Below are 26,331 nucleotides of genomic sequence, written 5' to 3'. Positions count from 1 at the left end.
CATTTAACTATGTTAACTTAAAGCGCACATTTGTTAAGTATTACATTGTTAAAAAAAGAGAGAATAATAAGTCATGACAATTGCTGCGTCAACATGGAATGTCTTATATCTTCAGTATTTATATAGAGGATGAATTGGGGGGGGGGGGGGGGGGCTTGGATAGACGTTATTTAATGCTTAATTGAATTTCTGGCACCTTTGATTCGGAAATAAAAACAAAACCCATTAGTAAAACCAATGTATCATAAGGAAGCGAATGAGATACACTAAAGATTCATTAAAGTTGCGATGCTTCACACTGCAAACAATGCTACACATGTACTCGCAAGTTATCATTGTACAAATCTTAGGAAGTGTTAGAATAATTCTGACAATATACCCACTACATTTACATACATATGGATACCACTTACCAACTGAAAAAATAAAGACCCAAAAAATACATAAACAAAGTCAATTCCACCATTACATACAGTTACATGTACTTTATACTTAAATGTTATCAGAATTTTAAATAAGAAATGTTGACAACACCATGATTTTTCTTTTTACTTCAATATTATTTATTATTTATTATGCTGTAAAAAGACTTCGTTCTTGTTTCTAAAACACTGCACCAATTTTGCCCAACAGTGCGACACAATTACAACATTGAGCATGCATGATGATAGACACCCGTCAGTGTTACCAGGAATTTAGAATCCAGAAGCGCAGTTCAGGCGCAAGAAACAAAAGAAATCAGTGACATTTTGTTGTTCTAAATGTCAAGAATAATCTTATTGTCCAAAGCTCTTCCAAACCCCCTAATGCATGTCAGACTGAAATAATAGCACAATTAAGACTGCCTGATCCCGCTACTACCCTAAGTTGAACATGCTGTGTAGATTTACTCCATCTTGCTATCACCACCGGTCATTCCCTTCCTCACTTGCTCAGCAGCTGCCTCCGCTGCCTTGTCCTGAGCCATCTTTTGAGCTGCATCAAGCAAACAACAATCAAATCACATGCATTAATTAGTTAAATTTAAAAGTGCAATAGTGTTTTAAATGTATATAAAATCAAAGGGGTTCAAATTGACCCTGGACCACACATCTGAGGCCTGTGTTTCTAGCATTTGGCCACTTAACTTACAATAGGACAAGTCCATTGGTCCCGTGTTTTGTGTGAAGAAAAAAAACATGTAATATCCCACCTCATATTTGACATAACAAATGATGTTAAAATGTTGACTTTGAGTACCATGCAAAGCCATGTAGAAAGATTTTCCCTCATGTTCTGCTCCAGAGAATATCTTGTGGACTTTTTATGCAAACTGGAGCACTGTGCCTGTTGGTTTGCAGGAACAGCAAGTGATAATATCTACTTTGTAGATTGTTATTTAGTATTATAACAACTGTTCTTAATGTTTATCCACTGCCCATCAGTGCCAGTAGATTCAGGAAAATCTAGAGACTGCTCAGTCAGACCTGGAATTACCCCAAGGCCACGACCTCAATCGCCTTGGGAATGTACATGTACTATGGTGTAAAACCCCTGTCAAAAGTTTCAAACATTGGCCTTGCATTGCAGTGTGTTCATGTATGTACTTGAATAATCTGCATTATAGGATTGTAAGATACCTTCCCATCCCATCCTATTCATCACAATTAACTTAACACTGTCCTACTGCATACAAAGTAGCAATTTATAAATTCAAATAATTTTGAAGTTAATTATGAAATCAGATGCTTGTTTAACTATGGTCCTACATGTAAGAATTGAAACCCAAAGTACATGCAAGAACTAAAATGAGGATGAATAGCACCCTAGTAATACACTTGTTGTCATGATGGGGTGATGAGTCCAATAAATATAATGTACTTGTACCATTATGCCAAATTTCTGAAACTGACAATATTGTCATCTTTTGTGTTAACATACATGTTGTACATTATGTAGTTTATTAGTTGTGTAGTAAGGTAGTTAAACTATTATTGTCAACTTGTCAAGGTGAAATCAGATACAGGGACTCTCCTAAAAACATCCCTCCCACAATTTGACGATGACAGACTTTTGAGACACTTTTGGCATTAGTTCAAGCAACTCATTAAAGAAGATAATGACCAATAATACCAAAGCTAGTGCAACAGTGCGTGAAATGGTTTCTTCAAATCTGTCTCCTGGATAGTTCTTCTGCCAATATAATGTACACATCAATGACACAAAGAGGTTACTGTTAACTGTTTCAGTGTCACCATTTTGTGTACGCGTGGAAATAAAAGCCTTGTTTTGTTCTTGGTTCTTTTGACTTTTAAATTGAAGAAACACAAAGATACGACAGTGAGCTTTGCAATTAAACAAGTTACATTACAATGTACACCTACGGTACATGTACATGTACAGTAGAATAAATCCAACTTACACTGTATTCCTAAATATTGTTTTTCATAAAGTGAAATACATGATGTATAAACCAAGAAAAGATTTGAATCCACCAAACTGCAGAGACCACCGAGGCTAAATGGAATCAGTGCACAACCATATCCTTCCCTGGGTAATACCATCCTACCTCCATGGTAATACCAACAAGTGCAAAAGGAAAAAGAGAACCATGCCTAACTTTAATGCATTATGCAATCCCATTAAAGGATCACATTGCCTTGGATCAGACGAGTTGGTCTATAAAAAGCGTTTGTAAACGTTTGTTATAAAATACATATGATTGGAAAGATGTTTACAAAGTAGAATACAATGATCCACACTAATTTGCCTCGAAATTGCGTGGTTTTCCTTTTACTTTGCGAACTAACACGGTCGGCCATTTATGGGAGTCCAAAATTTGACTCCAATAAATGGCTGACCGTGTTAGTCAACGAGGTTAAAGGAAAACCGTGCAATTTCGAGGCATGAGGCTACTTTCACAACATCTTTCTAACCATATGTATTTGATAACAAACGGCTACAAACGGTTTTCAAAGACCAACTCGACCGATCCAAGGCAACGTGTTCCTTTAACTCAGACCATTTGCATTATCAGTACATGTCAGTAGAACAGTGTTTTGATCTGTCTTATGTTGTTAATGATCTGATTGAGATTAGACTTACAGTACATGTATCACAAGCTCTTTTCTAAGACTTCTGTACTGTACAAGCAGGTTAGATGGGCATGATGTGCGCGTATAAAATATGTTGATGAACATTCTGTGTCAGCTTGTAAGCACATGTGTAATAAGAATGCTTGGTGGTACATGTACATTGTATGTGTTTGTTAAAGGGAAGGTACACGTTTGGTATTTACTCAAAACTAATATTAACTTAAAAACTGACTTGGTAACTAGCATTGGAGAGCTGTTGATAGTATAAAACATTGTGGGAAACGACTCCCTCTGAAGTAACGTAGTTTTTGAGAAAGAGGTAATTTCTCATTAAAAGAATAAAAGACTTCTAGCTAGAAGTCTTTTATATTATTCTTATCTGAAAGCACACAAATTCATCCAACAAGGGTGTTTGTTCTTTCATCATTTTCTCGCAACTTCGATGACGAATTGAGCCCAAATTTTCACAGGCTTGTTATTTTATGGTTATAAGTGGATACACCAAGTGAGAAGACTGGTCTTTGACAATAACCAAACGTGTACCTTCCCTTTAAACATTTTGTTTAAATTCGACAACTACATTTTGCACAGAATTGCAACATCTTATATACAAAATGCACTTTTTGCAGTCTAAATTTTTTCAAAAGTTTTTGTGAATGTCACCGCCATAATACTGGATTCAAGGAAAACTACAAACATCTGCCCTTTACCCTGCCCTGCATGCAAACAAAACAAATTTAAATTAAACTGCAGCAAAATATTCTTTAATAACCAACTCAACAAGACTGGGCTAAACTTCATAAAGCTGTTAAGCTGAAAAATTAAATGGGGCACCAGTCACCACAATAATTGCTGGTAACATGTTTTTGTTGTGGACACTATTGGTAATTACTCAAAATAATTGTTAGCATAAAACCTTTCTTGGTGACGAGTAATGGGGAGAGGTTGGTGGTATAAAACATTGTGAGAAACGGCACCCTCTGAAGTGCCATATTTTTCGAGAAAAGAAGTAATTTTCCACGAATTCGATTTTGAGACCTCAGATTTAGAACTTGAGGTCTCAAAATCAACCATCTAAATGCACACAACTTCGTGTGACAAGGGTGTTTTTTTTCTTCCATTGTTATCTCGAAAGTTCGATGACCGATTGAGCTCAAATTTTCATAGGTTTGTTATTTTATGCATATGTTGAGATACACCAACTGTGAAGGCTAGTCTTTGACAATTACCAATAGTGTCCACTGCCTTTAAGCAATACAGCTAGTTTTTGTGCTTACAGGCATTATGAAATTTCGCCCAGGGCAGCTTAGCATGATTAATTGAGTACTTGCAATTAGTACATTAAATCATGTAAACGTTATGAGTAATATTACTTGCATTACTTGATTTGAAAACATGTGCAAGGTTTGTGACAGATATTAAATCAGATGCGTAATGGAAATAGACCGACCCATTAAGCTCCGCCCCTTTGCCTATTGACCAATCACAACCCATTGCACAACCAAAAGTCCGACAAATAAAGGCTGACATGCATGCGCGTATGCTTGGCACGCGCGGCAGAGATGTACAGAATGGCATTGAAGAGGCTTACACGTGCGCCGTGAGCAGAGCCTAATGAATTGGTCTATTGCCTGAACCAGTGTACTGAAATTCATGCTTTCATTTCTATTTGGACTCTAGTTGAACAGTATTCTACATGTACATGTACATGGTTGCTCGATAACTCATATCAACGAGTGCACAATGCCAGAGCTCAACTTGTTTGAAAGTCCTAAAAGTATGTTTTAATGGTTTAGCTTCTTGCCAAATCACCATAGTAAATAAGCTGTCTTCTTTTTACAATTTTTACAATTTCCACAGTTCGTATGATGACATTTTTCTGAGCTAACCAAATCACTAAATCAAAGTTACCTAAAAACTACCTCTTCTCTCTGAAAGCTAGCCCATCATATTGATAGTGTAGGAGAGCTAGCAATGGGACCAATTGTAAGTTACTGATTGAAAACAACTATTTGTAAAACTTTTATAAAGTTATAATTTTTATTATTATTAAATGCAGTGGTTTGTTGTTGAGGCTAGTGTGGGTTAAGTTTGTTTGTTTGTTTGTGTTGTTGCTTTCTATCTTTTGCAGCCGGCAGTTGGCTAATTGAAAAAAGTTTCCTCTCCCAATGATGACAGAAAACCATCAATCAAAAGGCACAATGTTGTTGTTGTAAACCTCACAGCATTATTGAGAGTATGTTAAATAGACGTCATGTTTAACATTTTCATTAACCTGAAAGTTCATAAAAAATATTGCCAACTACTGGCGATAAGCCACTTTCATTAAATCAAATTCACTAAATACAAATTTTTAAGTGAATGATGAAAAAATAAAAGCAAGGCATCAAGATGCAAAAGAAAACTAAACCAAATCCCAAATTAGCAACAAAAACACAAAATGCCCATCATTGATGGTACATTACCTTGGCCGACACCTTTGAACACTGTATTTACATGCAGCACACAAAAAGGCAAAATAATGGTTAGGGATGTGAAGGCAAAAGAAAAAGGTGCACATACAAACCCATTAGTTGAGCAAGCATCTACAGCATATATAACATTCAACATGATATTATTAGACAAATTCTGCTAGCAAGAAACAAATCTAACTGGGTACTAAGCGAATGATACAAGGATTGTGCTGGTACAAAAAACATGAACAAATATAGGCCTACATGTCACATAAATCAGGTATCCAAAAGAAGATTTTCCTTTAGTCTTTTTAGCCAAAGTATTGAGTTACAAATCAAACTAGGTCAACTGCTTCAATGTCAGTTTGTTCCATGGTTTGTCGCACTTCAAATACGCAAGTGCGCCATTCAGCAAGCAAATGTTTTGAAATATCATTGATAGCGATGGCCATTGTCTGTACATACTGATGTACATGTACTGTTGCATCAAAAAGGTCGCTTGCTGAAATGGCTTCCATTGCACATTTCACATTTCAGCCAAATTCCTCATCTTGCGCCAGGCGCTCTATAATCTTTGCTTTGGATACAGGCACGTATAAGTTTCAAGAACACTGGACAAAGGACTAACTTACAAAGGACCAGTTCATTTATGAAACGAATCACTGAGATTTGTCTTTATGCTGGTGGTATAAGTCTTCACATGTAGTAGAGGTGCCACATGTATAGCAGGCTTAATATACCTTCACAATTGCTGAATATTTGATTGGCTACCAAAGACTACCCAAACTTTAATGCATGGTAGCAGGCAGTTAAAGTCAATGACTGTATGACAACATGCAATTTCTCGGTTGTATGGAAAAGCTAAGAACCAGAATGTCTTGAAGAATAACTTCACAGCTCATGACAATGGAATTGGAGACAATGTGTAATTTTGATCACCATGAAACTTCTGGTCTTCTATTGTGTGCTTTGTACATTTATACAACACATTGATTGACAAACAAACAATTCAGCTATTGAGGCTAACAAAGAGGCTAACAAAGAGTAAAATGTTAGCACAAAAGATTTATAAATATTTAAAGTACTGAGGCCTTTTTGGACACCAGGACTTCTACTCCAGCTTAGGCCCCATCTGCATACACTGTACATTCATGTACATGTACTGAAAGCACTCTTTTACACTAGGCATACATACATGTATTACATCATGTACGCAATGTCAAAGCCAATATCAGGATTTTGAAAAGGTAAAGTTGAATTTAGGTTTGACAGTTGAGCATATTCTGACATGCCTGGTGACGGTACTTTACAGAGAATCAAGACATGCGAAGACATGTTAGACAATAAGGTTAATACTACCAATGAGAAAATGGAACACAGCCAGCACAAGATTTACAATTTGTTTTAAGTAAGGCATGAATCCAATACTGACTGCATAAAACCTGTACGTATGAACATGAAGCCTAGTTGGCTGACAGAACGGATAAGATATACTCAAGCTTCAAATCTGAGTTAATGAAGCTATCTCTACTCTTGCCTACTCTTGTATCTTGCTGGTAATGGTTGCTGGTGGGAAATGTCATTTTATCCTAGATCCAATTTTGCTCAGAACACAGCATTTTGTCCAGCATGTCTTGTCCATATTTGACAGTCTAAAAATTTTGACCTACTTTGGATGTTTTGGCCGATAATATGTAGGACAGCAATCAGACTTCAACCAAATGGAACTGGTTTAAAAAAATTGTTTTTTAAAGTTATCACATTGTGCACAAGCATCATTTCCAATAAGGCCCCAAATGGTCCTGTTCTCTACATGCAGTCTTTTGTTTTAAAAAATGTGATAACTCTGTGGCCAATCCATGGACAGTCAGTATTGAATACATGCCAACGGAACCAGTCGGTTTTTAGGGAATGTAAGACATAATGGATAATTTTACCTTCGCTGAGGGTAGAGGAAGCCATCTCCCCAAGGTTATCCAGGGCCTCATCCATCTTCTTCTGATGTTTCAGGACAAACGGCTTGATGAAACGGTTGTAGATGAACTGGGAACCGTTGGAAGAGATTGGTGCCATGCACCACACCAGGAAAAGCATCTGCAAATACACCGACACACAAATGAAAATACAGAACCAGAAAATGGGATAATTGGCATTTAATTAACTTGTGACTAAGGCCAGATAACCAAAAACACTCAGTTGATCGCCCGTTTTTTTCAAAAAAGAGGAGGATGAGGGCCTTACTATGTCCTTTTTGTTTTCTCAAGATGGCCGCTAAGTTTTTCAAATCAAACAGGCCACCATTTCTTCAGTTTGAATCAACCGCAAACTTATTTATACCTATTAGTTGCATGAGGACCTGTGTTTACACTAACACTTAACAGGGTCGGATAACACTAAAAAGATTTGGTGGTATGAAACAGACGGTTACAAGTGTTCAAGAGCATCAAGGATTCGAGAAAAGCTCCTAGGCCAGTCCTTTTGAAATGTGGAACCAAAAAAAAAAAAAAAAAAAAAAAAATAGTAAACAGTAAAAAAAAAAGATGCGGTCCCCAAAACGGAAGCGGGCGGTGACGATCAACTGGTATTTCATTTTATTTGGCCTAATTGTTTTTACTTTACCCAATACGAACCTTGGCCAGATAGTAAAACGGAAACCATGAAAGGAAGATGTCGGAGAAGAACTCCACCATGCCAAAGGCGCTGTACACAACCCAATATGTCAGCCATTGAGTATCATCTTCAGTACGCACACTCTCTATGGCCTTGACACTGTCAACATAAAACAATAGCAACAATCAGCTCAACTGCAAACTGCTTGTACATGTAGTAACATGTTAATGTGTAAATCTGCAACAATCTGTAAAATTAATTATTTGATGTACATTGTATTGACTACTTCTTAATTGTAAACTTTGTGGCAATTTAGCCCATGGGCTACAAATACATTGTGTTAATAAACCAGTTATAATAATGCACCAAATAAAATATCCACATTGTATTACATAACTTTTCAAACCTAACACATGTACAGCTAAAATGAACGCTTTGAAATGAGCTAAAGCACTTTACTAAGAACTGCATACATTCAGAAATACCACATGTGCATGTATCCAAAATAAAGTAAACTTATAAAACAATTATTTTTGATCAACACATTTTATTTACATGCATCTACCCAATTGTGCAATGTATGTGATGAAACCATTCGTTCATTACTTCTGTTCAAATTTGAACTAGTGGACTCTCACATACAAGTAAAATTGTAACATAAACGAGTCACCCATTCATGTACACTCAGGACAGTGTGCATAGTGGTACAATAGCTACACTGTAGTCTACATCATGTAAACATACATGTACAAGATTTTAACAGCTTTCTGGGGCGGATTTCACAAAGAGTTAAAACGTGAATGGTACCATTCCAGATACTGTGCGCCTTATAAATTTTATGTATCATTATTATAATTATCTTGAATAAGGACTAGCCTTAGTTTTTAATACCTCACAAGACTAAGTAAGGACTACCTAGTCCTACAATGTATGTAGTCCGAACTCTTTGTGAAATCGACCCATGGAGTCCGTCTAAACATAGAGTAAGGACTAAAACACTTAGCACCAACATACATCCAAAAACTCATAACCATGAAATCCCTCTCTCAGTCTCAATCAACCTACCGTCTCAGGAGTTCTCAAGATCCCATATTTTTATCCTACCCATCTAGGTAATCTAGGCCTACATTAGGTGATCGGGCATTTCTATACACCGCTCCAAATCTTTGGAATAATCTCCCACCTTGCATTAGACAGTCTTCTTCACTTAATGTATTTAAATCTAAGTTAAAAACCCATTGTTTACTTCACTCATTCAATTCATTCTTGCTCTGTTTGTGTATTTGTATTTGTTGTTAACTTTTTCTCTACATTTGTTTGTATACCTTGTAATGCGCAGTAGAGTAGGTATCTGCGCAATATAAATGTCCGTTTTATTATTTCAATATTATTAAATTGTAATGTATTTCAGTGATTAGTATTGTACTATAAGATGATCGATTGCTACTCAGAAGCAATCTCATCATGTTTAAATTGAGTATAAAGCACTAGGCCCTACATGTATATTGTACGTGCCTGGATTGTACACTACCTGTACATGCCTGTACATACCACTGACCATCTTTCTCTATGCACCGACATGTACTGAACATAATGCTGACTGCAATTACTATGCTTCACAGTGCACATACATGTAGCACACACAATTATGTCCTATGTTGGTACGTATTATGCCCGGGTGAATATCTCTAAAACAGACGTTGACTTGGATTGTAAATCTGAGTGAATACTGAGCTCCATTGTAACCTGTACTGATTGTAGGGATCCTGTATACTGTACATCGTGAACATCAAGTAAATGTGAATAATTAATGTACTGCATTTTGTGAATCAATACAGTATTTCATGAAGTGCATTAAAGGAGGGTACAGATGTATACATGTACATTACATTTAGCCTGTTACTTTAAATACAGTACACGTACATATGTACAAACAATGAACATGTACACCAACAATAATTAACAATCCAGTCACACAACATTTTTCAATCAAAATGCTGTGCAGTTGAACAATTTAAGACAGCATGTTGCGACTTTGCTTTTAAAATGTATATTATGTACAATACTTTTTTGAAATTACATATAATATGTACAATGTAGATGATCTTGGAGGTGCATAGAGCTCTACACATGTAACTAATTACGTATGCATGGTGCATAAGTGGACGTGAAACTGCAAGTCTTTTCCAGCGAGTCCAGAATTCTCAGGGTTGGGTTGCTCTGGTCATGCTGGTAGTAGTTGGTACATGTACGTAGGTAATGATCGCATCACTTTTGTTCACTCAATGATCATAAGTAGACACTGAAATTTCTGTGCGTTTTCACTTGACAGACACTGTTTTATTTTTATTTTTGATATTAATCAAAACCTAATAAATGGAAATGACTCTGATTGGATACATCCTCTAAGCATGGTAGAGGGTGTCAATCATCAGGTTGATGTAGGTCTACCTGGTTACTTGAGTAGTAAAGCTAAGTGGATTAGGAGCAATCTGATTAATCCATGGAGTTCATGAAGTTCACAAACAGGAGCTTCACATGACCATAGTGGATATTAAATAAATGATGATATCAACTAGTGCTAAGTCATGAGGGAAACCTCAAGTGAAGTCATCTGGGAAACCTGGTGAAATTGATACAGCTCAAACTGAGAGTAAGCAACATACAACATTTATTTATAAAAAATCAAATAAAGAATGCTGTGAAAAAGCAGTCAGAATGTAGACAAAGATTTTGACATTCCAGAAAGCTACATGTATGAACTGTGAAGTAAACAAAAGCAACTATTGGATTATTGATGCTTTGACATTACTTGGACACACAAAGAAGGTGTGACTACGTACATCAGATTCAAAACTACAGGTACATGATATTTGGTTCTTGTGAAGAGAATGTTGAATTTTTAAGCACATGACACCGGCTTATGTACTTTTGCCGATTCATTTGGGAAAAAATAAATAAGAAATCTTACTTTTAAAGTAGGAACAATATCATGTCAACTCTAAAGGGTAAAATATATTGGAGACCTTCTGCACTCGGAGTTTAGCAGTTGTTAAACCATGGAGCTGGTTAAACCAACACCAACAGAATTAGGACTTTGGAACCTCTGACTGGCAGCCAACAAATGTTTGACTGTCTGCTACCTGAACACAGTACATGTGTAGGGTCATTGTTTGGCTTTTGTCAATAAAGTATTTAGTACGTAATGCTACATGTACATGTAGGTAACAGTATCAAGAAAGGTACAATAAGAAACAGTTTGTGACAGTTTCCGAAAACAGTATCTACTTGTTGAAAAAAACAGCAAAGAACATCAAAATCTCTTTACAACATGTTGAATGGCTCCATAGTGAGGTGCATCTCTGGTCATAATGAGCAAAGCATTCAAACAGATATCACAGACATTTAACAAAAGTCACCAGCACAGCACGCAATCATTTGAGATTCAAATTTATCCACATTCTTTAGTTGATTTTTACTCAACAGGCAATAGGGGCACTTTAAACCATTTCTATAAAAACCCTATAATTTTGTTTACATATTTCACACATACTTTAAAAAAACATTTTATTGGAATTTGTTGACATTTTAGTTTGTGTATGAATGATGCAATGACCGACCATTTATTTTATATCAAATACAGTTAGCCTTTTATATAATGTATGTTGCATAAAGCTGTAGGGCAGATCTTCTTCCCCGTATTAACAATAGACTTAAAGACAGTGGACACTACATGTATTGGTAATTGTCAAAGACTAGTCTGCACAGTTGGTGTATCTCAATTTAAATTAAATGCATAAAAAAACAAACCTGTGAAAATTTGAGCTCAATCAGTCGTCGAAGTTGCGTGATAACTATGAAAGGAAAAAAACCCTTGGCATGAGGTTGTGTGCTTTCAGATGCTTGATTTCGAGACCTCAAATTCTAAACCGAGAGGTCTCAAAATTAAACTTGTGGAAAATTACTTTTTTCTCGAAAACTACATTACTTGAGCCGTTTCTTACAATGTTTTATACTATCAACCTCATCCCATTACTCGTAATGAAGTAAGGTTTTATGATAATAATTATTTAGAGTAGGCCTAATTACCAATAGTGTCCACTGCCTTTAATTTCTTACAGTACCCAGAGTGAAATAATTCAGCTTTGGATAAGAGAATATCAATTATATTATTCCATTTTACCTGTTTACTAGAAATTCAAGGTATAAATTTCTGTTTAAAAATCACAAATCCTGGTTTAAATGGGAAGCTCTGTAAAGTGCTCATCATCAGTTATTCAATGTTTCAGGTGCCTTTGTGGAATATCATTTGCAAAATGGGTTGCATAAAACCTGTTACAAGTATTCATTGTACACAAATCCATGACTGTACTGGACAACATTCTTATATTCAACCTAAACATAAATAGTACTTAAATAGTAAATAAAAAAGTAGGCATACATGTAATGTACATTATGTAGTTTGAATTTAGAATACATACATACATGACCCTTGTTACCAGCATTTAAATCTGGGAACTATAATACAATGAAGTGGTACATGTACATATACATACATGTATGTACAGTCATTCACATTTTGGGTAGTATTAGTATTAGTACATGTAGCATGCACAACTGGCTCAATACAGAGACGAATCCAGTGCTGAAGATCTACATAGTGACCAGAGCTTGTTGAGATGGATGTTTTATGGAAGGAATTACATATCTGACATATCTGGAGACATTCCTGCCACAGCCTGGGATCTGGTTCAGTCATTGGGGATGCATTGCATACAAGACAAATCATCCATCAGTGAGAATACATAGGTCTCTAAAGGCATAGCTTGTCAGTCATCAAAGAGATGAATGCATAAGAGATCATCAATCTTAACTTCCACATCCTCCAATTTAAAGGTTTAAGTTATAAGATTGGGTATAGAATTGACCTAAAAAGCAACATTTGAGCTTAATCCATTGTGTCAGCAGAAAATAGTCAAAGACCATGGAAAGGATCAAAATGTAAACACTCCTTAGTAATTTTGATTGTAACAACCAAAATAATATATTGCTGTTATTTAAAGATGCTATGTCAGTTTTTTGGCCCCAAACATTAAAAAATAGACTTTTTTGAGTGAATGGTATTTCAAAGAGTATCACTCGCTCTAACGAAAAAAAGTTTAACTTTTACTTTTAATGGTCAGGAACCATGTCAAAAATTTAAAACGTTTCTTATAAAACACATAAGAATTGGTCACGTGACAAAAACTAATTTTGAGCACTTTATTTCACTGCTACTAATAATTGGCGGACTTTTTCGAGCAATGGCTCAAATGAAAGCTTGTAACTTTCTCGACCCCCATCAAAATTTTTGGGTCAAATCGGCCAAAAATCTGACATAGCATCTTTAAGGGCTTCTCAATGACTTCATTGAAAAGGGAAATATTTTTCACAGAAAAGAATGGTTCTAGTATGAACTTCAGAATCAGTCAGCTTTCAGACTCAAATTAAACACAAAGTTTGTTTTTATAAATCCTTTCCAATCGCTAATAACAATACCTTTAAAGGCAGTGGACACTATTGGTAATTACTCAAAATAATTGTTAGCATAAAACCTTTCTTGGTGACGAGTAATGGGGAGAGGTTGATGGTATAAAACATTGTAAGAAACGGCTCCCTCTGAAGTGCCATAGTTTTAGAGAAAGAATTAATTTTCCACGAATTTGATTTCCAGACCTCAAGTTTAGAACTTGAGGTCTCAAAATCAACCATCTAAACGCACACAACTTCGTGTGACAAGGGTGTTTTTTTCTTTCACTATTATCTCGCAAGTTCGATGACCGATCGAGCTCAAATTTTCACAGGTTTGTTACTTTATGCATATGTTGAGATACACCAACTGTGAACCCTAAATCTTTGAAAATTACCAATAGTGTCCACTGGCTTTACTAACTGTATTGAATTGTAGTTGAACTGTAGTGCAAACATGTTCCCATGACATTGAAACAGCATACATGTAATACTTGTATACTTTTATGTGTAAAAAGAACCATTATTAGCGTGCTCAGGTGTTCTCATATAAGGAAATCAATGTATGATGAAGAGGTTTTAAACTAGTGCTTTGAACCCGCCGAGGCCTGGTTATTGATAATTTTACCGAGACGAAGTCGAGGTTAAATTATCAAGAACCAGGCCTCGGCAGCTTTAAAACACTAGCTTAAAACCGATACAACACACATTGATTCCCATTCATAAATACCTCTTCGGTCAAAAAAACAAACATTTTTTGTTCAAAAAGTAATTTAAAAAAATTAATAAAAAATTATAATTGTTCCAATAATTTCTTTGAAATACAACAACCCTCCAGCCTATGAAATGGTAAGGCCCTCTGGTAAACAACTCCTTATAAGGGAATGCTGTGCGCGTATCGCGTGATGTGGCACAGCTGTTTCAGCTGTTGCTCTCGACCAATAGGAATGAAGAAACTGTCTTATAAGCACAGGTGCAAGCTTGCGTGTCACACCCATGTTTAAACACTTTTTACTGGTGTTATATCATCCGTTGGATCGGTCGAGTTGGTCTTTGAAAAGCGTTTGTAACCGTTTGTTATAGAATGCATATGATTAGAAAGATATTCTAAAAGTAGAATACGTGTATAATGATCCTCACAAGTATCACTCGAAATTGCGTGGTTTTCCTTTTACCTCGTCGACAAACACGGTCGGCCATTTATAAATGGCCAACCGAATTAGTTCGCAAAGTAAAAGGAAAACCACGCAACTTCGAGGCAAATGTGCGTGAATAATTGTGTTCTACTTTTAAAACATCTTTCTAACCAAATGCATTTTATAACAAACGGTTACAACAGCTTTTCAAAGACCAACTCGACCGATCCAAGGCAACGTGTTCCTTTAGAAACACCCACGTGATGCCCTCTCGACCAATCAGAATGGATAAACTGTGTTATAGGTATTTATGAATACTAATTTAATTGAGGTCATTTAATCCTTTTCAGACCTAGATTATTGGAAATGGAATGTCCTAATGCACAAATCAGCACTTTGTACAGTACATGTAGACTCACTACAGTACAACGGGCAAAAAGTTGGCAGTAGTGTGCACATGTGTACGAATACATAACAACAACTGTAACAAGATGCAAAAGGTATACATTTTTACAGTTCTGACTTGGTTCTTCCTCCATGGTTACATGTGTCGGAGCAAAAATCTTTTGCTAAAACTTGTAACAATCTCTGTCATGTTTGGAAATTCACAGTCAAGTGAAGTCTGTCGGTGGTGAGCAATTATGATTGATTATTTGCTAAAAATCTAAGGGCCTGCCATTTTTAGGTTAACAAACAACCCCAAAATAAAAAAACATATTGAGCTGTTTCCAGTGACATTCAGACTATTCTGGGAAAAAAATCCACTTTAATGACCACTTTTTCAATCCAAATTCAAACTAAAACACTGGTAAGATACTTAAGCAAGACATCAACTATTATTGCTTCTCTCAACCCAGGGGTAAATGGGTACATGTGAGGGCAGAGATGGTCAGTGATTGATTTAGCCGAGTAGCGCATTTGTTGTACGAGACTGTATACTCCCCAGGGAGCTAAAGATGGTTTAAGGAATGATTTAACGCCCAGTGACCAGGGGTAATAATTTGAAAGGGCTTTGAGACACCCTTCGGGAGTGAAAAAGCGCTATATAAAAACTTAATATTGTTATTATCATAATTATTTACTACATACAATGACTACTGTCGTACTATTTTGCCATTCAAATAAATGTAACCTAACCATGGCCAGACAAACGGTGCATAGGGACCTCATGGTGATGCGCTACATAAAAATGGTTTTTATTATTATACATAAATCAAATATGTTTGTTAATATACAGTATACATGTAGGCTATGACCAAAATGGCTGCCAGCTAACAACAATGCGTTTTGATGTGGTGTTTACTGTTAGTATGCTTACCTGCAGTAGGCTGGATACAGAAAGCCCAGGAAGCTGCTAATGAATGCTGCAGCATAGCCGAAGACCAACCAGATTGCCACCAAAGCAGCTAAGCCTGTAGTGTTAAAGACAAGGAAGAAACAAAAGTCATCAGTATTTAGCTCAAGCATGCCAAGTGAATTAAAACAACTACCTACAAAAAAACATGTTAATTTACAAATCAACAGCGCATTCGTAATATAGCTGTCTCTGCCAATCTGTGTATCCAGGCCAAGATGACACACCGTGCGCCCAACAGTTTAATGTTTGTTCACCAATTATTAAAATTTGACTGGCGTTTTTGTTGAGAGCTTACGGAATTCTTATCTCCATTATTTGCTCAGTTAAAAACTCCTCTCTTAGACCCACAGGAGTTGGAATGGGATGAGACGGTAGATTTTAACCCGTATGATGGCCTAATATCAGCTGAGTTGTTAGGTTTTAAAAAGAAGTTTTTTATACATCATGTACACTTTTCTCAAAAGTATATCACTTCATTTCTGCAAGAATTGTTTTCACAGAATAATGGATGAATTTTATACTTAGTAAGCTTTCAGACTAAATTTAAACATTGTTTAAATTTAAACATTTTAATTATTCTAAAGAGGTTTTGATGCATTTCGGAACACCTTTTTGTCCACAATTAAATTTCTTATTTTTTAATTTTTTTTTATAAAAAAGTTGGGCGGCGATTTCGAAAGGCCTTTTAAAACTGGAAAAAAATTCCCAAAGGGGGGGGGGGGGGTGTGTTGAGCTTTGAAAAATCTCACACATAGCTGGCCTCTGGTCGTTGCGGAATAAGGTTTTGAATTTTTAAACTTTGCGCGTTGCACGTGAGACTGGTAGATAAATTTGTTATAACACGCGCGCTCGTGGAATACGAAGGAAAAAAATGCGTCTGTGTCCCATATCCAACTCGGCCTTCGACCTTGTTGGATATGGGATGCAGAAGCGCTATATTTTTCCGTATTCCCCAAGCGCTTGTGTGATAACTTATAATATGCAGAGACTGTTGACAAACAAATGCTAGAGAAGAACAAATAACATAAAATAAAAAACCATCTAGAATATTATGTTTCATGTACATTATAGTTATTGTATTGTGCATCATGTATTTTTGTAATGTGACAGAATTCATAAAAGTGTCTGCTGAAGCCACTTCATAGGCCTAAATACTTGATGGTTCTACAAGTATAATAGTAGTTGAGGTTTTATATTTGATCATTATTAAGAATCGTCAAAGTAATGTAACATGTTATTTTACAGCTGACCAGGTAGCAAGATGTGTCCCCTTTCTATATGTACATGTACAACTTGAACACAATCAGTTGTCTTGTGCATTACACACGTGATGAATGTATGAATTATTGATGAGGTACGATGTATCATACTGTATTACAGGTGCAATGTTAACTTATGACACAGCTTATTTTATTGTACAGTGCATTCACAGCAACTTTGTATTTTCTTCTGTAATTTTCTCAGGTTTTACAACTATTTTCTGTCCATGTTATTTTCAAAGAAATGTCACTTTATTTCACTCTTATTCTTTGTTTATCATTTTGGTATTATTAAGACTAATCGTAGTTTGATTTATTGATAAAGAACTATAGTTTCTTGTATCATTTGATGGAATAATTTGATAGTTCCAGAGTAATCACCTCAACAAATGTTTGTCCCTGAAGGCCGCCATACCTAGATTCAAACATGTCGACTTCTACATGTAATTTGGATTCGAATGTTAGCCAGTGTTTGAAAATAGTTTCCTTTGAAAGTTCTTAAATTATTTTCTTCATTAATATTCAATTATTTTATTCATTAATATTTGATTACTGATGTAATGATGATTTTCTGCAGAAAATGGCGACATTTTCCTTGAGTGTTTGTCTTCATTTTTTTTCATGTCAAATCTTTCGTAAACTAAGTTGTTGACTTACAGTGTCTCAAATGTTCACTCATAAATACCCCAGACAGGTTCTCTACTCCTATTGGTGGAGAGTGTCACGTGAGTGCGCATAAACCTTTTGTTAATGCACACTGGAGCTCTGTTCATGGACACTGAGCTGGCTTCCGCGTATTGGGCAAGATTATCCTGCGGAACGCGCAAATCATAGCTATCAACGCGTAATCTAACCGCGCTGGCATACACACAACCCACGCGCCTCAAACAGATTCTTCACAAAGTTTTTGAAAAAAATATTTAAAACCTCAAATTTTCAATTGTTTAGTGTCTATAACTGTATTTGTTTACGTTTTTTAACAAAAGGGCATTGAATGGGGAAAAAACGAGTAGTGACTCTTTCTCAATGTCCGTTTAAATCCTTGCAGGGTTGTTGCCGTGCTTTATCACACGGCCGCCGACCCTGCTGGCTTTAAACGTACGTTGAAGAACTCGTCCCTACCCTTTTATTCCCATAATTTGTCACACACAATGTATTGTCACCAAATACCAGACTGTCTGGAGGATTTGTTCCTACTGCCAATTTATTCCATTGTCAGAAGAGCAAAGTCCAGGAATTCCTTAATAGTATTGACTCATTGACTAAGGATTTAGGCAACAGACAATAGCTCCATGATAACTGACCAAGGTTAAATGTAAATTCATGTACAAGAATAGGAATGACACAGAAACCAGAACAACAGATTGTTGACCAGTAACCAAGGACAGACACAGGTACAAAATGTACATCGTCATGTACATGTACAATGGTATGTGTACATACATTGGGGTTACTTTTTAAAAGGTTGTGAAAATATTGTGGAGTCCTACAAGATATATGTACATTGAATTTAACAGATTAGCAAAAAGAATAGCCATTAAGCAAATATTCATAATTTCACATCAGAGGACGTAGTAACCGACCCAAGTTTTCCCAAACGAATTACAGTGGGCGTTTTAAATGCTCAGAAAAACTTTAGAGCAGCCTTTTTTGGTTGTGGTCAGTTGACTGGCTGCAAGAGTATTTCGCAATGCAAACCATGCTAACCAAGCTTACGAATGTACAAAGGCATATAAGGGGGGGTACAGTGTACTGGAATTCATGCGTGAAATCTCCCCTTTTCCTGGGGGCTATTGTGTAGTTTCAGACTTCAGACCTTTGTCTTTTTGCTTAATTAATGAGGTTTGTTCAGGCCAATACAGTCTGAAATTTCATTTTTTTTCTCATACAGAGAAAGAAAATTACGGAGCATTGGGGGGGGGGGGGGGGGATCTGCGTGTTTACGTTTGTTGCTTTTTTAAACTTTTTTTCAGACAAGGGTTCTGGTGTGACAATGAAAAACAACTATACTCGCATGAATTCTTGGTCACCGTATTCACTGCATAGCGCTAACACGCAAACTCAACGCAATATTTGTGCGACGTGTGCTCTTGCGTCTTGCGTACACACAGCAAACTGTGAGAGTACGAACACAAATGAGAATTTCTTAACATTGGGAGCTGCATTATTTCATGAAAATGACAGATTTATAAAGAATATATGACGAACAAAACCCACCGCATAAAAATATATGCTGCCGTGGAATGTGAATCTGTTGAAATTAGAGGTTTCTCGCAGGTAAGATTTGAGTTATGAAGCTTATAAAATCCCCCCCCCCCAGAAATGGGCCCTGATAAATATCCAGGACGTCAATCGACCCCAGGAAGGTGTTGTCATGTACCAGCACTTTTTTATCCAGGCCTTCAGTGGTTTCCAGTTGCGTACAACTCAGTAATCTCTTCATGTTCATGATTGCAATCAATGTGATCCAAAACCAACAATAGCATGGGACCTGAAGTTTAATAGGTCCTACATACATTACATAAAAGCACAAAAACTTTAAAAGCACTGTACCAAATGCAGCATGCTTGACAACTGGGTTATTGGCTGAGATGTCCATTTTTCTTGTTAGTGTAGATACACAGTGTGTCCTTGCTCTTTGGTTATGATGTAGTCAGCATCCAATAACAGTGGCAAGCAACAGAAACACCAGTGGTCGGGGAACAGCTAGCAATTACAGCACTACCAAGCACAACACCAATGCACCATCCACTGTCCAAAATCAAACTATTGTTCTGATGAAGAAGGGTCCTCACTGCATACAGGTACAGTGTTGTTGCACACACCCCTTAAATGTATTAAGTTACAATTGATGATGTAGCAGGTTTTTATTCAACCAGACTGGACACAAAGCTGATTTCACAATGGATTGTCAGAGACTTTTTAACTAGAAATACCACCATCTGCTGCAAACCACAAAATGTAAGGCTTGGCCAATGGTGCAAATGCTATTGTTAAATGAGAACAATACCACCTGACCACGTTGTGACTAAATTCCTGAGGTGTTTCCTTTGACCACATAGAGCAAGGACCTTGCTCAAATCCAACCCACGATTTTGTTTGTCAGGAAGTTACACACAAATTTATACATTAAATGAAACAAAGTAATGTTTCCAGCTTTTGACCATACCTTATTTTACTGTGTGACTCTAAACTTTTTATTAGCTTAAAATAATAAAGAAGGATAAAAAGAAAACGGGAATAACAAAAAGTAAGAAAAGAAAAGCAACAACAATGATACCAGGGAGAACATGACTTCTTACTGATAAAATTTAAATGTTTTAAACAAGAAATACCCCCCATGATATTGCAATAGTTTCCAGACGAGTCATGCTGATGATTTAAAATATATAAGACTTTCTTTTTCCAAAGCCCTCCATTCAATTCAAAATGTTTTACACTTTTGACTTGTGAACACAGGTAATTGCATTTGGCTTTGCCACACAAAGGCAACTGTAATCTGCAGATTGTGCACGATTGTGCCTAGTCTACAGTCCAAATCTGCAAATTGTACAAATCTGAAGAGTGCGCTCGAAACACACAAAGCCTGGATGTACAACAAAAGTCACATTCGGTCCATTTTTGAAATCTATTAAGCAAAAATTTTTTTTTTTTTTAAACTTATTTGACACAATCATATATTAACTTGGCAACTCTCTTATAAAAATTATGAGGTTTATAAATGAACCTCATAATTTTTTTTAGAGGTCTTTGATGGACTTTGTAGGAGTTTTTTTAATACATGCTAGTTGTTTGTCCGGTTCCAGGTCACTTCTTGAATTCATGTTGGCGTTTTCTATTAAACACAGACATGTAAAACGACTCATCAAGTATCCATTGAAAAAAAAACCTCAACAACATTTGAGCAGGATTGAAGAAATGTATCATCACCTGTTTTCCCCTATTCCGAATCAGTACTGTGCCCTCTATTGCAAACCCCATATACCCATAACTGACATCCCATTAAAAAAAACTTGAGACACGGACTTCCTTTCCCCAGCGATTGTAATGTGTCTTCAACCTTGACCCCAATATTTATTCTTACAGTCGCAACTCCCCCAGCTACTACTTATTTTATTTATTTATTCTCTTAAAAACCTCCAAAAATGGAGAAGATAAAAAGATAAAAGTACATGTACATGTACATCAAATTTACAGTAAAAGGGATATAAACATGTAATTAAAGAAACAATGGTACCATTGACAAAGTATACACAAAAGTATGTTCTCACACAAAACCAATATTTCATACAATCAACTCAAGAATTTGTTATTTATAATAGCTGATTAAATTTGCATCAGGGATAAAGAACAATGTTGGTTTAACCCTGCTTACACCGATGTTAGCACTGTATACTCAGTACTTTCCCAAGTCCTGTGAACAAATATCACAGGCATTATTATTCGCGTGGGATTCGAACCCACTACTTGTGCAATTCTAGAGCAGTGTCTTACCAACTAGGCCATTGCAATCACCTGGTAGCTAGTTGAGAGGATCAAGAGCAGTGTCTTACCATAGAGAAACACAGACAGGACTTGTCTATGGTGTTATACAAATAATGACTGCTTCGAGTGCTATGGTTAAAACTACACGACTCTCGAGGTGATACCCGGAGCGTTCTATTTTCCTGAGGCGCAGACGAGGGAAAAAGGAACGGTCCGGGGATCACCGAGGGAGTAGTATTTTTACCCATAACACGAGTTAAAGCAGTAAATATTTGTTTTATAACACCCCACCAGACTATTTATTATCTTCGTAAATGAAATGTTCGTACCCGCGTTTCAGATACACAGATGCACAACTGATTGGGTTCGAGGTGGGTAAAAAGACATCTGGGTACTGCACGCCGTGCGATAGTCAGTAACACGGCAAACGATGCAATCACACGGCAAACGATGCACCATCACACGGCCGCTGTCTAGTAAAACTAAGACATATCATGTGACGCGCTCTTAACCAATGAAAAGGCAGAATATTTGTAAGGGGTGTTATAATACCAACTAGCCCACTGAGATTGCCTGGTAGCTAGAGGTTTTTATTGAAGTATGGGGTACTATTAGTGTAATTTCTATCCCAAACTCTGAAAATAAGGGGCACAAGCATGCCCCCCCCCCCAAGAAAAAAAATATATAAATATATATATAAAAAAATCAGTAGGCCCTATTTACCATGTACCTCAAATTACAAGAGGACTGACGACTGCTCAGTTATAAATGTGAAACTTTTCTTTCACATTCTCAGCAAAATAAATGTAATTGGCCCGCCCTCAGTAGCCCTGGCAGCTTACTGCCCTGGCTGGTGGAAACATTCCGTATCCGACTGCCACTTTTTTATAAAAGGAACACATTGCGTTGGATTGGTCGAGTTAGTCTTTGAAAAACGTTTGAAACCTTTTGTTGTGAAATGCATGTTGGTTAATTGAAAGATATTTTAAGAGTAGAACACGGAAACATTCTGTATCCGGGCTGCCACTTTTTCATTATGGAACACATTACCTTGGATCGGTCGAGTTGGTCTTTGTTTGAAAATCGTTTGAAACTGTTTGTTGTGAAATGCATTTATAATGGTTAGTAGAAAGATAGTTTAAGAGTAGAATATGGAGACATTACGTATCCGGCTGCCACTTTCTCATTAGTTAAAGGAACACATTGCCTTGGATCGGTCAAGTTAGTCTTTGAAAAGCGTTTGAAACCGTTTGTAATGAAATGCATGGTAGTAGAAAGATATTTTAAGAGTAGAATATAATGATCCACACAAGTATCACTCGAAATTGCATGAGTGAAAAAGTGGCGGCGGTGGTGGTTGGATACAAAAATGTTGAATTTAACTAAGCAACCCATTATGAAGTTGCGATAACGTAACCAACCCTCCTGCCGACGGCACCAAGCACAGGTACCAGCCAATTGGATTGACGAACTGCCGAGCCGCGGCAGAGTTGGACTAAACTCTGTAAAAGGGGTGTTATAAGGCAGTGTTTGTGTGTGTGCTGTCCGTTTACTATGCCTGTTGTTCACTCATGTATAGCGTGCCAGTTCGTCAGTCCAATTGGCTGGTACCCACGGTTCAGCATTTGGTGACCAAAAAATAAAGCATTGTTGAACATATCGGGAAGTCACAAAATGGCGATGCGACAGGTTCAAAATAGAACCTGGGAAACTTGTGAATGTTTCGCTCCAGGATCTGGTAAGTTTTAGCCCTTTTTCTTCAAAATATTTTCTCAATTGTGTTTTGGAGTAATATTCATTAAATGTTGAGGATTAAATTCGTATTCCTAGAATTTGTGTCATGATTTTTGAAAGTGGTAAAAATTGAGCAAATCTGTTGACTAGACCATTTTGCTCTGTATGAGCATGGGTCGTAACCCTCCGGCTTCGCCTCGGCAGGAGGGTTACGTTATCGCAACTAAGAACTACATCATATTGTAGGACGTAGGGTCATATATATGTTATCGACCCTCATATGTTTTCGAACCCAAACTTTGATTCCTGTTTACCGCGAGACTGTGCAAGCTCCACCGGTGACAGAAGCTCTGCAGTCCTTACTCTATGAGTTTACTCACGGTCTGTATATTTATCAGGCTTAATCATGTTTGGAATAAAGTTTCCTGTCGTAGTAGGCTGTTTCAGTGAAATTTAATGCAGGTGATCTTTTCTCTGAAAAGATGTGGTCTGTTAAGGTGTATTCTTAGGAGTAAAAATCAATTTAAAATTTTGAAATCGGATGTTTGGTTGCAGAGATATACCGTTTTTAATGAGCGTGGATCGTGAAAAAAACGTACCCGTGTTCAAGTTCAATTGTTATGTTTTTCTTCATATCGGCCACGGCCAAGTTTAATGCACAGCCTATGGCAATAGAGGGCGCACAATAGGCGAGCGCCCTCTATCAATGGGGAGGTTTACAAACTGTGCTTTGAGGCGCTAGTATGATTTTTTATGAACGGCAAAAAGTGATATTTTGTGAATCAAACTGAGGAGCGGCATCGTGGGGGAAATTGTTAACTATAAAAATTAAATATGTGTGTTAAGTTTTGCAGGTGTTTGCGTGAATATTCTTTATTAATTATGTCAACAAATAGCATTATTAAATTAACCAGAATGGCATGAAATTAAAGAGTTTATGACTGGTGCTTTCTTTAATTTAAGATCAGTTGATCCTTTGATTTAAAATTGTAGCATTAAACACAGTAAAAATTTAGAACAATCTTTAAAAAACTTGAGGATGAAGGCATTGGTATACATCGATTATTTTTGTTATACTTACAAAGACAATTTCTAAAAACTAGTGGCTATACAATCAATTTTTTTGTTCTACTTTCGTTTCAATTAGTATAGGCCTTTAAAAATATATAATAATACTAGTTTCTTTTGTCTCAAGATGAGCAGTCTGTTATTATCAATTCAGAACGTAGAAATTATAAAAAAGAAGATCGGGCAGCTTTCCCCCAGCCAAGACGAAACATTATTAGAGCCCCGGCCTATCAAACTTATTGTAACACACGCCCTCTTGTGGTGGCACATCACGGAAACACGAAGATGTACGATGTACATGTACAATATTGCGTATTTAGGACAACTTTGCAAGAAATGGTCGAACAAAACCTTTCAGAGGGAGAAGAAAACATAATCAAATTACACCAAATTTTCACAAGTTAAACTTAAAAGTATGGGAATTAGCACTGACAAAGTCGCATTCAATTTTGATGATTGTCTCTGGAAGAAATCTTGATTCAAAAAATGGAAAACGCCGACAAAAATAGGTTTTTATGGTAAAAGCTATGCGACTAGCTGTACGATGTGCGGAATTTTATCGGCTACACGATGATGTAATCGTCATCTCATTTAGTGTAAACATGTGCTCCCGCATCGCAAAAAACCGTCTTCGGGCTTCTTCGGCGCTTTCCGAAGATTTCCGAAATCCGTTGTCCACGGGGTTCATAGGTGACGTCATGCACAAACGAATGGGCGCTGCACGTGAGGCCAAGCCTCTGTTTTTTGTCGTTGCTCTCTATTTTTTACAATATCTCCGAAACTATTCATCCGATTTTGAATATTTTTGAAATGTAAGCACGAGGAGAGAATGCTCCTGCCTGCTGTCAAGTCTCATAGTTGTGAGTTGTACAAAATGTGAGTTATGATTTAATATATTTCGTTCTTTTTTTTCGGGGCTGTGTGTGTGTGCGTTTTGGTACACGTGAAATCAACTTGATGAAACTGCCTAGTCGTAGGTTATGCCCAAACATTTATAAAATGATTAATTTTTGGCATAAATCAATAATAATGCCCTATTTATTTTAATTGAAGTATTAATATTATGCAAACAATCAAATGAGTTAAAAAAGTCTCGGTCACCCAAAAAAAGAGATGTAGGCCATAACTACAGAAAGATTCGAAAACGGACAGAGAGAATGGATGACCATGGGACTGGGACCATTAATATTTCGTAATCACGATCGTACGTAGGGTACACGTACACACAATACCATGGTCACACAATGCACAGAGGAAGTACAGAGGAACGGTGAACGGGTTCCGGTGTATGTGAACCACACACGGACGGTACGGGCACATGACGTGCAATGCAACCAAGAAAAAAATCACAAACCAATCACAAAGTACGTCCTCTTCACCCCCGACTTTTCTTCTAGCTTGGCCAAAACGTCAGTGACTGCATTCTTCTCATATAAAGCCTTGTCCAACTTTGCTCTCCAGTTCTCTACATTTGCCATTATACTTGACTTTCTTCGGACACTTATTGTTGAAGGAAAGAAACTCGTTCTGCTGCTAGGATAGGGCTGGCCGGCTGATGTTGCAAATTGCAGGATTTAATTTCATACGCGCGAGCGACGACGGGATCGGGACGGGGCGCGGCGGATGCACCAGACTACTGTACTGCAG

The 26,331-nt window shown here is 36.8% G+C and overlaps 1 protein-coding gene across 3 annotated transcripts; it reads right to left on the bottom strand.

Annotated features, from left to right (window-relative positions):
- Nucleotides 1-489: 489 nt before the first annotated feature.
- Nucleotides 490-26,289, bottom strand: LOC139941882 (receptor expression-enhancing protein 5-like). Of its 3 annotated transcripts, none has more exons than XM_071938520.1 (6): nt 26,039-26,289; nt 16,100-16,193; nt 8,158-8,296; nt 7,465-7,621; nt 5,540-5,560; nt 490-975 (listed from the first exon to the last, which is right to left on the bottom strand). In XM_071938520.1, exons 1-6 carry the CDS (start codon nt 26,160-26,162, stop codon nt 887-889), a joined length of 624 nt encoding a protein of 207 aa, XP_071794621.1. In that variant the 5' UTR covers nt 26,163-26,289; the 3' UTR covers nt 490-886. The 3 variants fall into 3 exon arrangements, with proteins under 3 accessions (XP_071794621.1, XP_071794623.1, XP_071794622.1); XM_071938522.1 differs by lacking the exon at nt 26,039-26,289 and adding an exon at nt 19,951-20,269; XM_071938521.1 differs by lacking the exon at nt 5,540-5,560 and having other exon boundaries at nt 26,039-26,282.
- Between the last annotated feature and the right edge of the window lie 42 nt (nt 26,290-26,331).

The sequence above is a fragment of the Asterias amurensis genome, chromosome 9, assembly GCF_032118995.1.
Source record: "Asterias amurensis chromosome 9, ASM3211899v1".
Lineage (NCBI taxonomy): Eukaryota > Metazoa > Echinodermata > Asteroidea > Forcipulatida > Asteriidae > Asterias > Asterias amurensis.
Note: the sequence above shows the minus strand (reverse complement) of the source record. Positions and strands in the feature narration are given on the sequence as shown.